The sequence below is a fragment of the Terrapene carolina genome, unplaced genomic scaffold (assembly GCF_002925995.2).
Source record: "Terrapene carolina triunguis isolate 2854851 unplaced genomic scaffold, T_m_triunguis-2.0 Scaffold35098, whole genome shotgun sequence".
Classification (NCBI taxonomy): domain Eukaryota; kingdom Metazoa; phylum Chordata; order Testudines; family Emydidae; genus Terrapene; species Terrapene triunguis.
The window spans coordinates 878,376-894,610 of NW_020699449.1; the positions used below are offsets into that span (position 1 = coordinate 878,376).

The 16,235-nt window shown below is 40.5% G+C and overlaps 1 protein-coding gene across 7 annotated transcripts in view; it reads left to right on the forward strand.

The window, feature by feature from the left end:
* PTPRD (protein tyrosine phosphatase receptor type D) overlaps nucleotides 1-16,235 on the forward strand; it is a 184,095-nt gene that overhangs the window by 39,620 nt on the left and 128,240 nt on the right. For 3 of the 7 annotated variants that reach the window (XM_024213897.3, XM_024213900.3, XM_024213899.3), the window contains 3 exons: nucleotides 3,447-4,034; nucleotides 4,470-4,570; nucleotides 5,516-5,775. In XM_024213897.3, coding sequence (XP_024069665.2) covers nucleotides 3,447-4,034; nucleotides 4,470-4,570; nucleotides 5,516-5,775 — 949 coding nt within the window. The remainder of the gene's footprint in view (nucleotides 1-3,446; nucleotides 4,035-4,469; nucleotides 4,571-5,515; nucleotides 5,776-16,235) is intronic. The other 4 variants (XM_024213898.3, XM_024213901.3, XM_024213903.3 and 1 more) reach the window with 2 other exon arrangements.

Consider the following 16,235-nt stretch of genomic DNA (forward strand, 5'->3'; position numbering starts at 1 on the left):
CATACAGGAGAGAACTTAGGGCGACCAGACAGCAAGTGTGAAAAATCGGGACGGGATGTGGGGGTAAGAGGAGCCCATATTAAAAAAAGCCCCAAATATCAGGACTGTCCCTATAAAATCGGGACATCTGGTCACCCTAAGAGAACTGGAAGTACTTTCCAGTCAAATTTCATTTGCCATATTCACAGTCACTCTCCTGTCAGGCCCCTTGTTCTTTAGTTTCCTTTCTGTTTTTGCTTTGTCCTCCTCACTGCTCCCTCTTTTACTTCATTGTGTAACTCAGTCTTTCTGCAGTTCTTTCTCAATGTCCGAATTCACACTCATTCTGCAGATCACTGTCCTTGCCATTTCCCTCTAACAGGAACCTTTTAGTTGGTCTTTGGCTTGCTCCAAATGCAGTGGTAAGCATTCTGTTCTCACCCATAATCCTGTGATTCCCCAACTCACATGAGGCTCAGTGCTGCAAGCGTCATTTGTTTCACCGCCACCATCAATGCCACTCCTGAGTCTTAAGAGTACGGCTAAGGTGCTTCACTCCCCACCGCGAGGGAGTATGAGGGATATAATTCAGACAGAGCAGGTTGTATGGGAGCCTATCAGAGGTGAGACACTACAGGAGTAACCACAACAGTGTAAAATTTGAGCCTTATTGTCAGACACTATATAAGGTGAATGGCGAGTTTGAGACAGCGCTGTTGCTTCTCGGGGACCCTGTGTTGCAGTAGGTGCAGCATCTCATCACGCCAGCACAAGTCCATAATGGTTTAGATTCATTCTTAATGCAGAACAAAATGCTTGGCTGTGTTGAAACATACAGTTTGGACTAAGTTTTTTCTGTGCCCAGTTATGCTTTCTCAATTGAAACTAGAGCTTTAAAAGTGCCCCTGCCTTTGAAAAGGTTTGCTCCTAAGAGGTGTTAATTTACAAGATGTCGTACAGCTCATGTGCTGTACGGCAGCTGACACTGTACCTGGGTAAGTTGCTAAAGGCACCTTCCAGAAGCTTCTGTTGTCAGTGTTCTGCACTTAGGCTGTGCTCAGCCAAAGAAAGCTTGTTCTGATCTTGTAATGGTTGTGAGGTAACTTGGTGTTTGTGACATCCTGCTGGATGGTTATGGAGATGCAATTCATTAGAAATTCAGAGAATGTCCCCTTCATAGGTACATGAATTTTATTTCGACCTTACTGAACTCAAATATTATTGGGTGAAGTCCTCTTTGGATGCAATCACTATTGTTCAATATAATCACTGGGAAACTGTAGTTCCCAAAAGACCTGACAAAATTCTGCATTTTCACCATTGGGGCTATAATAAATATAAGTCATGACAGTTAGACACTTTTAGGAACATTTTGCCTTAAAGATTTCTAGTAAAAAGAAACTAGAAAAAAGTTTTCATTTTTATTTAAATCATTGAATTATTAACTGAAGAGGAGATCCTAGAGTACGTGGTATCATATGAAGATATGATGGGTATGTGTTGCTCTTGCCATTAGACAACATAGATGCATTTTTAATTGTTTTAATTCTTTTTTTAGTGGTTAGGCAAACGTTGCTGGCTTTTCTATTCTGCTCGAGAACTAGCTGTAATTTTTACTTCTTTTATATAGGCACCACCAATCAAACTTAAAAGAAACAGTCTTAAATGTGAGGGCTGCCACAAGAGTAAAAACAATGTATGGCATAAATAATTTAGTGACAGCTTCCCGCAACCTGTCATCTAAAAATCTGAACGAGTTATTATTCTATTTTTGTGAGCTCTTCTCCTCTTGCTTATGCTCCATTGGCTTCAATAATAGTTATAATACAATGAAAAATATGGCCTACGGGAGCATCCACAGTCTTTTCTCTGCTCCATAACTGACTTGTATCCGTCAGTGGGGAAAGGTCAGAACTCAGAGAGATACATTTTATACTACAGAAAAACATAGAAAGTGTTTGGGATCCTATTTGGACAAGAATTAGGCTTTAAAAATGAAGCCTCTGTAGTAAATGGCTATAAAAATAAACCAAAATTCATATGATATTGTAGACATTGGCCAGGACTTACGAAAGCAGTAATGAAAAAAGAGCTTATCATTTGCAGAATTTTCACCAAGAAATGGTGTTCTTGTTCTGGAATTATCATCAATAGTTCTCATGATGACTAACTGATTTTCTGGAGTTCTGGGGAAAAGATAAAATGTACAGTTCAAAAGATTAAAGAAAAGATTGTCCTTTTTGCTGTGAAAATTTGATCAGTAAACACAAGTTATCCTTTACATTTATCCAGTCCATAACATGGAGTGTCAGACTTGCATCAGTGCAAGCTAATAATCCCACATCATTGTCCAATAACATTGTCATCTTTATCCATTGTACCCATTTCCATAATCTTTACATCTTTTAAATGCAGTTTTGAGTGCTTTTACCCACTCCATTTTCTCCTTATCTGCTCCTTATCAGCTGTCAGCCTCATCTTTTTCTTGTGCATCTGCTGACTTTCCTATTGTGAGCTGTTTACGTGTACATTTCAGACATAATAAACTGCTTAAGAGAGGCAAGCTTTGCAACTGGTCAGTGTAATCTACATGGAGTTCAAACACATGTGAATGAAGGTCTGATAAGCAGGACCCAGGAGGAAGAATAGTGCAGTGGCTAGGATGCCAGCCTCTGATTTGGGCAGCTCATGATTAAATATCTTCTTCACCATAGACTTCCTGTGTGATCTTGGACAAGTCACTTGGTTTGTCCGTATCTCAGTTCCCCGTCTGTAAAATGAGGATAATAGTACTTCCCAGTCTCACAGGGACATTGATAGGATAAATACAAAAAAGATTGCAAGGCACTCAGATACACTATAGTGACAGATGCCATATAAGTACCTAAGGTAGGTAGATAGGATTCCTAATGGTGGTGTGCTAAGATTGCTAAGAAGAAGGTCCAGCTGACTTACCTTCTATCGTAGGTGTAGTCCCCTCCGCCCCACAAAAAAAAAATGGTAGTAGATATGTTAGGCATCGTGAGAAACCTGTAATTTCTCCATTTTTTTTTTTACTTACAGAAATGGAAATGTTTTCCCCTGGATTAAATTAATGAATGCTTATGACAACACTCCTTTTCACAAGCGAGTACTTGTAAGCAAAGATGGGTAGTAGCTGTTTGGAAGTTTTACCTCACTTGTGTTCATACGTTCTGTGTCCCTGAATGTTCATACTTTTCTCTGTATTTGGAAAATGGGTGGGGGGAACAACAAATAATGGCTAGCTTAGCTATCCAAGTCTATTATACTGTGTGACTGAATAGTGCAGAAGAAAGAGGTTATTTCTGAACTTTTATAAGATAGTTATTTGAGGAACAAAGAGTGAGGGAAAAGCAAATACAGCTGTATTCCTATTTAAAAAGCCTCAAGAATTAAATGCACATTTCCGTTTATATTTATCATCATTAAATAACATTGTGCTACAGTTCCAGGAAAACCTCGGCTTGTGATTAGCCACACACAGATGAACACGGCTCTTATTCAGTGGCACCCTCCTGTCGATACCTTTGGCCCCCTGCAGGGTTACCGCCTGAAGTTTGGCCGCAAAGACTTGGATATGTTTACAACGCTGGAGTTCTTGGAGAAAGAAGACCACTTCACAGCCACAGACATTCACAAAGGAGCTTCTTATCTCTTCAGGCTTTCAGCTAGAAATAAAGTGGGCTATGGGGAGGAGATGGTGAAAGAGATTTCTATTCCAGAAGAGGTACCCAATGGATTCCCTCAGAACCTCCATTCAGAAAGCTCCACCTCTACGTCGGTCCAATTAACTTGGCAGCCACCAGTCTTAGCAGAGCGAAATGGCATTATCACCAAATACACCCTGCTGTACAGAGATATCAATGTTGCACACCACCCAATTGAGCTCCCCATTGTTCCCGCCGATACCACTATGACACTTTCTGGCTTAAAACCAGATACTACATATGATGTAAAAGTACGTGCCCACACGAGCAAAGGGCCCGGTCCATATAGTCCAAGTGTCCAGTTCAGGACACTGCCCGTGGATCAAGGTAGGATTTGTCTGCTTATGGCGTTGTCCTTTAAAGGAATGTCGGTCTTTGGATATCAGTGTTTTTGAAGCTGTAAATAAACTGACCCGCCCATTCATGTAAATAGGTTCGACCAACACAAAAGGTAAAGTATGTAAATCTTAATATGTTTTGGATACCTTAGAATCCAGTTACCCCATGTCAAGCAAGTCTGGCTAACATCTGCACAGTATTTTCAGGTAAGGAAAAATCTAACATACTGAGATGGTATTAGATGAATGAACTTCGTAAGAATGAGGTATTAAAATGATTGTCTTAAGCAAGTCAGAGATTTGCATTTCTATTCTTTTTATCCTTAATGGAAAGCTAATAGCCCCAGCTTATTGGTAGTGGCGGAAAAGCTATAGTAGCTAAGGTTCAAGATGTAGTTTAAATACATTATTTTTCCTTTTCCAGCAGTGTTTGCAAAAAATTTTCATGTAAAAGCAGTAATGAAGACGTCAGTATTACTGTCTTGGGAGATTCCAGAGAATTACAATTCTGCCATGCCTTTCAAAGTAAGTTGTTTTCTAATTTGTAAGACATCAAGGATAAAATTGGAGGATATAGTTCAGCTGCTTAAGCAATTTACTGAGCAGGTGGATTTTTTTTGGTTCTGCTATATTTAAATATTGCTAATCAGCAATATTGACCCAAGCAGTTAAAATCAGTCCTTCGGCAATGTGAACTTTCCACCTTAGCATTAGTGCAGTGGCAGCATTCAAAACTTTGACTGATATTAGATATTACACATGCTGTGAACTCTTTGTTTGTTTATAATGCAGTGCAACAGGTCTTTCTAAACAGAGGAATTAAAAATATTAATTTTCTTTTAATGCTTCTGCTCTGTATTGTATGTAACAGAATGTGATCTTCTTTAGTCCTTTGACCTGTTCTTTAAAAAAAGAAACCTATCTGGTTTCTAACTCTTGCATTCCAATTATTTATAATACAGTCAGACAGATTTGTGTAAGTTGCAGCCTTGCCTACAATTTCTTCTGCACCATTTATGCAGAATGCTCACCACTGGGAAAGGTCAGCAAAGAGCAGTATGTTATGAACTTTTGTGAATATGAAAACTGGTTCAAAAAACAAGGAACCTTTAAGGATGGGTAGATCTACAGTAAACCAAGTCTGCTGAACAGCCTTGATATAAACAGCATGTTAAACACTCAGCTCATTTGTATCAGCATCATAAGAATTTTAAACATGTTAACAAATACATCTCTATTACCATGTACATTGTAGTAGAGGACACTTTATTTTAAATAATTATTTTTGCTGGAAAAAGAGAATTAGATTGACATGCCGTTGTCAATAACATTTTTGACTATAAAATGCTGCCGATTACCATTTTAAATTTATGGCTGGGTTCATTTATGTTTTCAGTGTATCAATACCAATCATTTAACAACTTTTTTTCTCCCAATGACTAAAAGGCCTTGAATTTTTGTATCTATTAGATCCTTTATGATGATGGGAAAATGGTGGTTGAGGTGGATGGTCGAGCCACTCAGAAACTTATCACTAACTTGAAGCCGGAGACATCGTATTCCTTTGTTCTGACGAATAGGGGAAACAGTGCTGGAGGTCTTCAGCATAGGGTTACAGCAAAGACTGCACCAGATGTACTGCGCACCAAGCCAGTCTTCATTGGGAAGACCAACTTAGATGGGATGATAACTGTGGAACTTCCTGAAGTACCTGCAAATGAGAATATAAAGTGAGTAAAGGTTCTGCAGTTGATGAGAATGGCAAGTTTCCTATATCCCAAAATTAACTCTTGTTAATCCCCAAAAGGTATAAAATGGAATATTTCAGTGAATTTTTCATCTATTATGTTTATTATTTATTTGTGTTACCATAGTGCCCAGGAGCCCTAGTCTTGGATCATTCAGATAGGTGATATACAAACACAGAATACAATCTAATAGTTTTAGGCTCTCCTGGAATCTGATTGGCATAAGATAGACATTCACACATGGTTAACAAAAACATCATCGGTAGAAATTATGGGAATGCGAGTCTGTAATTGAATCCCTTGTTATGGATCTAACAATTCAGCACCATTATGGTCTCAAGTCAGCAGTTTAAACCATCATTTCCTTTTGATACCATGACACAACCTAGAAAAGGGATTTTGTAGAGCTGGTCATAAAAGATAAATTTTTCCTTTTGGAAATTTTTGACAATGACAAAAAAAACCACCCTCTTTTCATTGAAAAACCAAAAAAAAAAAAAGTTTTCAGACAGAAAGTTTTCAGCCAAGAGCTTCCTGGTTTGTTTGTTTTCTTTGACAAAAAGCTGAAATTTTCTGTAGAAATTTTCTAGTCAAAAATCCAATTTGCCATCCAAAAATAGTTTTATCAACCACCCTCAGGAATTTGTTTTCTACAGTATTAAAGTGCAATTTGACTCTGATTATGTAAAAATGGCATTTTCGGTTATGCGTTTATTGTCTCGTAGTATTTTCTAGATCAAAGGTGCTCGCTTTCAGTTTAGAAGTAAAATGATGTATTTTTATTTCACGGTCATCCCTGCAAACTGTAACTGTTCTTATCATGAATCATTACAAGTAATAAAGACGTTGCAGGCCAGCTTATGCCTTCAGTTACATTTGTGCCACCCAGGGCCGGCTCTAACTATTTTGCCGCCCCAAGCAACAAAAAAAAGCGCCGCCCCCCCCCCCCCCCCCCCCCCCCGCTCCCGCCCCCCCGCTGAGCCCCCCGCCGCCGAACCCCCCCCCCCCCCCGCGCACGGAGTGCCGCGCTGCCGAACATCCCCCCCCGCGCGGAGCGCTGCCGAACCCCTCCCCGCGGAGCACCACACCGCCGAACACCCCCCGCCGAACCCCCTCACCGCGCCGCGCTGCCCCCCGCCACCCCAAGATTGGCCGCCCCTTACCAGGTGTCGCCCCAAGCACGAGCTTGGTTGGCTGGTGCCTGGAGCCGGCCCTGGTGCCACCAATTCCCACTGAAGCAACTTGCAATATCAAGCCTCAGTCACTGCCTGGACTAGAGGAGGCTTAAAGGGCTATTGCAGGTACAATACTTTGAATGAACTAATTATATAGGCAAGAATGAAGCTAAAACCAGTAACATCCAGGTAAGAACATAAGAATGGCCATATTGGGTCAGACCAATGCTCCATCTAGCCCAGTATTCTTCAGAGCCAGTTTCTTCAGAGGGAATGAACAGAACAGGGCTATTATCAGGTGATCCATCCCCTGTTGTACAATCCCAGCTTCTGGCAGTCAGGTGCAAGTAAGGAAATAGGGAAGTGTTTGCTGGCAGTTTTGGAGAAGAGTTTACCAGATTTATCAGAGGCTGCTTAAATGTTTGGAGAAATGGTCCTGTGAAGACTTAAACAACAGAGATAGTACTAAAGAGCTGACAGCACAGTGCCAGCAGGGATTAGAAAGATAGCCAGGAAAACATGAAGCATGGTATAATCAATAAGTGTTATTGCTCTGGTTCCAGTGATTCTTGTTGTTCTATAAGGTTCCCATGTGTGATGTGAAGGAAATGGGGAGGAAAATGAGCAAGTCATTAAATATTGTTGGGGATGCAACCTGCCTTCTCTCTGGTAGGTTTTTACTGTATGCTTTGTACACTGCTGTTCCCCTTTTTTATCACTGGCATTCAAGGCAGGTGAGATCAGAAAAAGAATGACGTTGAAACTTTAAAAGGGTGACAAAGTGAAAAATGTAGCCATTTTCATTAGACTGAGGAAAAAATGGTCAGTACAAATGTAGCTAAGGAAGACTGAAGATAGAACGAGTCAAAAAGATTTATGATGTAAGGCAATTATAGGGAGAAAAGAGCTAAGGATATTTAGTAAAACAGTAGCAACAGATGACAGCAACCGAGAAAGAGACAATAACTTTCCCCACAAGTAATTAAAAAAGTGGAAGACTATTGGTAGGAGTTAGGGTCTAACCTTGTCATTAATGGTAGGAGTAATGGTCTCAAGTTGCAGTGGGGGAGGTTTAGGTTGGATATTAGGAAAAACTTTTTCACTAGGAGGGTGATGAAGCACTGGAATGGGTTACCTAGGGAGGTGGTGGAATCTCCTTCCTTGGTGGTTTTTAAGGTTAGGCTTGACAAAGCCCTGGCTGGGATGATTTAGTTGGGGATTGGTCCTGCTTTGAGCTGGGGGTTGGACTAGATGACCTCCTGATGTCCTTTCCAACCCTGATATTCTATGATTCTAAACATGTAGCTCCCCTTGGATTGCATAGGTATTTGCTGGGAGAATAAGCCAGCACAGAAGAAGGCAAGGACATGTAGTATGGGTTTTAACCAGGCTGCAACTTCATTAGCCAAATTGCAGCCAACTTTTCCGTCAGGGGACAGCACAGTGCAGTCACTTGCAGCCCATTGATTCTTTGCCAGTTTTGGGGGGGTCCCACCACAGAGGGAGCCAATCATCACACTAGGAGGTAGCCTGGACGGCTTCTCTTGCTCCCACTTCTGAGGGTTGAGGCGAGAAGGGATCTCCACCCCCAGAGAGCACCGCCATCAAGCACATCAGCAGGGCGGTGCCCCGGCATAGTGTCCCGGCCCCTGGTTCACATTTGCTCCCACAGGGTAAGACCCGATGCCCCCATCTCATAAGGAGACATCCTTGGGATGCCCACTATGTTACTACTTTGGATTTGGAGCCTATATCAGCAAGTTCCTGCACTGGGCAAATGCCAAAAGTTGTGCCAACTAAATGACTCTCACTTAAGTTCAAACTGTGACCTCCAGGAGGGCGAGAATCCCAGCCCTCTGCTTGCTCAAAACCCAACCCCTAGGTTTTGCTGCGAGGAAGGTGAAAAACCCAAACAACCTTGGTCAGTCTGTGGTATGGGGAAAAAAGCAGGTACTAGCCTGGCCCTCAGCCACAAAGTGCTTACTAGCTTAGCCCTCAGCAACCTAGATAAGGGAGGAAGGAGGGGCTGATGGCTGGTAACTAGCAAACAAGAAGTGGCCCTCAGCACAGGGCTCCTATCATGGCTCCAAATCTCGTGCCAAATCCCACAAGATGTCCAACCTACCCTGGATGTACTGAGGGGGCTGGATGTCTTGTGGAACCCAGTCTCGTCTGTTCTTTTTGGCACTCTCCCATTGCGGAAGCCACAAAAACGCACCCTCACTAGGCTTGGGGACCTACGTGAGAGAAAAAAGTATGTTCATTGGGAAACAAAGCTGCATACAATAAAATGGTTTAAAGCTTAAAAGCAGTCCCTATCTGTTAAATATAACTTGAATTCTTAGAGTTTAAGGAGATAATAATAGCTGTAGTGTCTGCGAGGGAAGAACCATCTTGTACAGTAATCACCATTAAACTTTTTACAGTTATCATTTGTATGTGATTAACATTGCGCTACCATGATACTGTCTATCCTAATATGGTAGGATTACTAAATATAGAGAATCCTGCATTAATGTTAATTAGGCAAAAGGCAAAACTGATAAGAGTTTAATGGCTTTACTGTAGTGCATTTTTAATTAACACTAATGGGACATGGGGGCAATTTCTTAGACACACCATAATTTGTTAAAGATGTTGGGGGACATAACTTTCATTCTTCAGTGTCTAATAATGGGAATGAGTAGATATTGTAATAGAGCTGTGCAAAAATATTCATATCCAGAGCTAAATGGGTGTCTTTTCACCAGTTCTGCTTCAGGTAAGGTATTTCTGGCATTTTGCCAAAATTTGTGTACTTACTAAAAACAGTATTTCTGAATGAAAGTTGCTGTGCCTGCTTATGAATCCCTCCCAAGTAAAGGCGGGAAATTATGCAAGGCCTAAGTCCCAAAGAAAACAAACAGTTATGGAATCCCTTGAAGTGTTTTGCATCTTCTGTTGACCCACTTAGTCTGTTTTGTATGTTACCGGAGCCCTGGTTACGCAGTGAATGTTCTAACAACACCACAATTGACATGGCATTGCTCCCCCCAATAACTGTCAGTGCTGCATAGATATTCCTTATAGATCTAGTCAGTGTCATTCTGCAACCAACCTTGTGTGTACTTCTGTACTCCACTTTAACATTGCTTGTGTGTGTTAAAAGTGTGTGTGCAGCAGTGTGATTGGCTAATCAAGGTTGTGTGTGGCAGTCTGACACTTGGAAAGCATGACAGAGAGTGTTAGACAAGATACACTCACCTTGCATTATATGCTTTGATAGAAATTCATAAATGTGAAGGGAAATGAGTGGTTATGATTTAGTGGGGGCATTCCAATAGTCAATGCATATGATCAATTTAATCCATGATAGCCCAAGTAACCTGTTCACATACTCAGCCAGAACACATTAGTGTGCAAAGTTGTACTCTCAGCTGATTTTCTCTTAATTTTGAGGAAACCACTTTTTTAACAACTGTAATTACTGACCACATGAAATTAGGAGTCGTCTTAAGGTTGTGGCTGGGCAGGTTGAAGGAATCTACAGCTATTGTTGAGGCAAATATTTGGACTAAACACAAAATGTGTATTTAAAAATAAAACAGATAATGAAATTTTATGTGTAACTTAAAACTATACAGTTAGATCTGTTCAAAATAACAAAATTAAGAAGAGGTTTGTAGCCATCTAATGGCTTACAATAGAAAAAAGGGATAAATACTGTAATCTGAACTGACTACCTGCATGTATTGATTTAAGAAGTTGATTTTATTCCATTAGGTGAATAGCGGTAGCCTATGATAAGAGGGAAATCATAGCTAAGAAACTACACTTCTCCAACTTTTCTTAAAATGCAAATAGGGCTGAAGAGGGATGATGGACCTAAGATCTTCCTAAGAAATGGGGGAAGCTATTAGGGTGTATGGAAGGGCATATGAGGAGTGCTATTCTTTTTCCCTGTACTATATTTCAAACAGTGTGCTAAACTTCCCTCTCACTGCATTGAAGGTAGAGCTGGCCTTTCAGGCCTGCAAAGCCAGAGGCAAATCTCAGCTTTTATTTTTATTAAAGTAAGATTTTAGCCCTTTTCCTTGCAAAGACAGCACTGAACATGTGAATTAGTTGCTAGGGCTGAACTAAAATTTTCAGGGCCTTTCTCTACAGCTGCACAAAGCTGGACTTTGAGAACTATGAAATCTGGTTTGAATTTTAGAGAGATTCCAGAACAATTTATGGTTACCCAGGCTATTGTTGGAGGTGTTGGGGTGTTGCAAGCTGCATCCCAGTGGATTAAGCACAGCTAGGGTGACCAGATCAGAGGAAGAAAATATCGGGACACTGGGGAGGGGGGCAAAAAAAAAATGCCGAATGACGCCGGCGGAGCAAAAAAAAAAGCCGAGTGCTGCCTGCTACCGGCAGAGCAAAAAAAAACCGCCGGCGGGGACAAACAGCTAAAAATTGGGACGGTCCCAATTTTATCGGGACGTCTGGTCACCCTAAGCACAGTACTGTGAACAAGGGAATCCTATATTTCAGTCCCAGCTCTGTCCCTGACTCCCCCATATGACCTTGTTCAAATCACTTAGGCCAAAATTTTCAGATGTAAGTACACCTGACTAAAAGTGGCCTGGTTTTCAAAGAAGCTGAGCACTCATCCTATTGAAGGCAATAGGGGTGGAGGGCACTCTCCAGTCACTTATTCAGGTGCCTAATTTTGGGCACCTAAGTGTGACAGCTTTGGCCTTATCTTTTCTGCCTCTGTTTCCTCAATTATAATTTTGGGATAATAATATTGTAACCCCCCTTTCTTCCCTGGGTTACTCAGGAGTAGGCAACACTCACCTGTGTGCCTGGCCGCCTGATGTTGTTGACATTAAGGGAGATCCAGGGTGATGTTGAATAAGTGGGAATCTTCTATCCACCCCTCTGCTGCAGTCCCTTTACTCCTAAAGGAATTTAAAATTGGTGGTGCCTCCACCTGGCTGGCCCCTGTACATACTCAATGGCGTGCCTTGGGAACCTCCAGGAATGAACTCCTTCAGATAGTAATAATAATAATAACCTGTGGCATGGGTCTAACTCAAATACCAATTATAAATAATATACATTCAATATACTTAAATTAGAGCTGACACTCATTTACTTAAAAACTTAAAGAAACAGGATATAACAGACTAAGATTAAATGTCATTACTAATTTAAATCCACAGGAGCAATTGAATAAAATCAATTAACAAATATACTATACAGTAATAAATGAAACATGTGACTGGCATTTACACTGCCACCATTCACCCCACCCCAGAGTGTACACTCCTCTGGATTTCAGAGTCCTAGGCACTTACTTGTGTGGGCGCGCTGGAAGATCTGCAGCTGGAGACAGCACTATGTTGGTTCTGTCTATCAGTCCAGCCAAGACAAAAAAAACTACACAATCCCTCTGAAATTCGAGTTGGCTCCACCAAATGTCAGTAGCTCTGGGTCCTGGTTCGGTAGGAAGATCACTCTGCCTCTCCTCAGACTCAGTCTCTCTACTGTGCCCCTTCCCTTGCAAGTACTTTCCAAACAAGAGGGGGGATTACTCACAGCTCCTTCACTGCAGGCCCACCTCAGTCAGCTCTAGGCACAGTAACAGTCTCTACTCTGACTCCAGTGAAGCCACCAACAGCCTTGAAGCTCCCTGCTCAACCAAAGCCCTTGTAGGCTCTCAGCAGCAGCTCCTGGTATGGACAGAGCTCCACAGCAGCTATCTCACTCCTCTTCCCAAAATGAAGTCCACCACCTGCTCTCCCTGCACGAGGAAGTCTCCCACCACCTTTCCTCAAGGCATCATGGGAGTTGTAGTTTCTAAGGCTAGATTGCAGCACACAGGCTTTTCCCCTGGAACACTCCCAATAAAGTTTGGAGGCCCCTCTAGTAAAGGGTGCCTACATACTTTTCTACATCAAAAGGGTATTGTGATGATTAATCAGTTAGCATTTGCAAAGTTGTGTCATTGCCAGAGTAAAGCCAAATGCACACACAACCCTCCAACAGATATGGAGCCTAGTACCTCCAAGACCCCGGTTTCTTTGCAGAATCACACCTTACTTTTTTTTTTTCAAAGTTGATACCTTTGCTTACAAGTAAGTGTGGTGACCCAAAGAACAATCCCTTTTATCATATAGAATGAATGAGTTAAATTTGGCAGTTCCCCAAAAAGTCATCTGACTAAGCCTCCCTCAAAATCTTCTGACTGGCACTGTTCTTAATGGTGTGGTGATGGTGACCAGGAGTTTATCATGTTTGGGAGGGCAAAAAATGGTTTCACAGAATTATCCAATACACAAGGTAATCCAGACTAAAGGTGTCTGATATGTTTGACTTGCTGCTTGATCTGTCTTTTACTTTAATGTAAAAATTACTTTGTTTAAGCCTCAATTTCTTGCTTCCTATTTGAATGAATTATTATTTCTGAGAGATTAGTCAGTTCTACTAAGGCTGCACAGGGATTTATTACGACTCGTACTTCAGTATTTATATAACTCCTGTTTCAGCAAAGCAGGCACAGCTAGCAGAATAGAAAATGGGATCATCCATCCTTTTTTGAAGGATCAAATAAGATGATACATTTTTAAGAGAACACGTGAAGACCGTTTGGTCTGTGAAATGACAATCCCTTCTTACGTATTTATTTCTGAAAATCTTATTTGCAGCATTTTTAATAACTTCCAGTGTCTTATATAGCCTCCTCAGTCTTACCTTAATATGATCTCTTTTATAGTTCTTTCTATGAAGACATGTACTATAATGGTAGCTTTGATCTTGTTGTATTCCATGTATCCTTGTTTTTATGTTGGGTCACTGATAAAACAACAAAGAAATCATGTGAAATAAATAAATACAAAAGCTTGGAGATACATATCCAGCATTAAAGCCCAGATTTTGCAAGGATTATACTCAAGTTGAGCAGTATCTTCCTCTCCCAGTAGTTCCACTGAAATCAATTTAATCAATGGGACTATTTGGGGAGTACAGTACTGCTGACTGGGTGAAATTATGGTCCTATTGAAGTCAATGGAAGTTTTGCTGATGAGTTCAATAGAACCAGGATTTCACTCAATATAAGTAAAGCTGGCAGAATCTGAGCCTATAGCATTTGCTAGAAAAAGAGTTGTTTCCCTGTTTTATTGATCTGCTTAAGAGATAAGATATTTAGTCAGCCCCCTCTCGTCATTATAGACTCATGCTACATCAGGGGTTCTCAAACTGGGGGTCGGGACCCCTCAGGGGGTCACAAGGTTATTACATGGGGGGTCGCGAGCTGTCAACCTCCACCCCAAACCCCGCTTTGCATCCAGCATTTATAATGGTGTTAAATATATTTAAAAGTGTTTTTAATTATAAGGAGGGGTCACACTCAGAGGCTTGCTATGTGAAAGGGGTCACCAGTACTGAAGTTTGAGAACCACTGTGCTACATGCTTTGTTTTACAAATCTAGGATAGAATTATTATGGGCTTGGACTGGTAAATAGCATTCACGGGTCTGTGGTACATAAAGAACTGAGTACCTACACTTCCTCTTGGCATCAATTATAGTTGTGGATGGTCTTTGAAAATTAGGCCCTTGATATTTTTTTAAAAAAGGAAATTTTAACACATTTAAGCATTTTGTATGGTAATAAAAAAGTGCAGTCATGTTACAACATAGAACTCCTTTGTCTCTAGGAGTATTTTCACGTGCTGCCAAAAAGGAGATCCAGACTGAAGGAGCTCCATTGAGAAGGTTACTTCATAGGCTGGTTTAGACTGAGCTCTTTGTATAGGACCATGGAGAAGGATGGTTATGGATTCTCTTACTAATTGCTTCAGAGGAGGCTGTTCAACTGTATTCCTAGCCATGAATAGAAATGAACAGACAGCCACTGTGGCAGAAAAAAAATGGATAATAAGCCATAAAAAATGGCAGGCCAGGATAGGTGAAGATTGTCCATGGTCCTTCAGCCTTATCTTCTATTACTAGTCACTAATGGAGGACACAGAGGCACCTTAAATATGAGATCTGTCATTATCAGGGCAAAGGAAGGCAACTACTCTCCCCTATCCTCTCTGCTATTGAAACAAAGAATAAGTGGTTTTTTTGACAAATATATTAAGAAAATATATAATATCTATTGTTGTCACTCTCTTTCCTCAGTTCTGCACACTAATATGAAAGGATAGACCTGCTTGACATACACTCTGGTTTGGTGAGAGAAAATGAGAAGGGGACAATCCAGGAACAAAAAATAAAAAAATCTTAATTTTATATATATATATATATATATATATATAAAATATGTTCTTAATTGTCACTTTATATAACACACATATACACACAAATCTATTATAGATATATAATGTTGTCTTAATTCTCGGGGTATGTGTGTGTATAATGTCTTAATTCTCAGTGTGTATATATACACCTCTACCTCGATATAACTTGACCCGATATAACACAAATTCGGATATAATGCGGTAAAGTAGTGCTCTGGGGGGGGCAGGGCTGCGCACTCTGGCGGATCAAAGCAAGTTCGATATAATGCGGTTTCACCTATAATGCGGTAAGATTTTTTGGCTCTTGAGGACAGCGTTATATCGGGGTAGAGGTGTGTGTGTATATATATATATAAACACACACACACACACTTACCCATTATAGGTATATAATGTATTCTTAATTCTCAGTTATATGTATAAGTCCCCCATACATACCCTTTTACTTCTTATTATATATTATTGACCAGTTTTGTATTATATCTATAGAATACTACAGTATGATAATAGTAGCAGGATTAACAAATGCATTATGTTACCATCTCATTCCCATTATACATGAAAATTGGGAGAAGAGTGTGATGGTAAATGGGCTCTTGAAAAATCCAGTAATAAGTTTCAGCTTGTTGGTTTCCATACGCTTAGAATGCTGGCATGGCACAAGTATCCCATGCCTGTTACATTTAAAACGAGATAATAAACTGCAGTCAACCATGTAGGCATTATGAAATATTATAATTATAGTTTCATATAAATATGTATGTGTTTAGATGAAAAAGCAGGTAATTAGTGCCATTTGTTTGTCAAATGCTGTACATTAGAATTTATCATCTGTTTGTTTGCAAGAGCCTCTGTAGTGTACAAGAACCTTTTTGCAGTTATATTTGGGAGATTGTAGCAACATTTCATGGACAAAATCTGCCTTTATTTCAGCACAGTTCTCTCTCTCCAGAGAAGTTGGCTTTAAGCTCACATCCAACCCTTTTGAC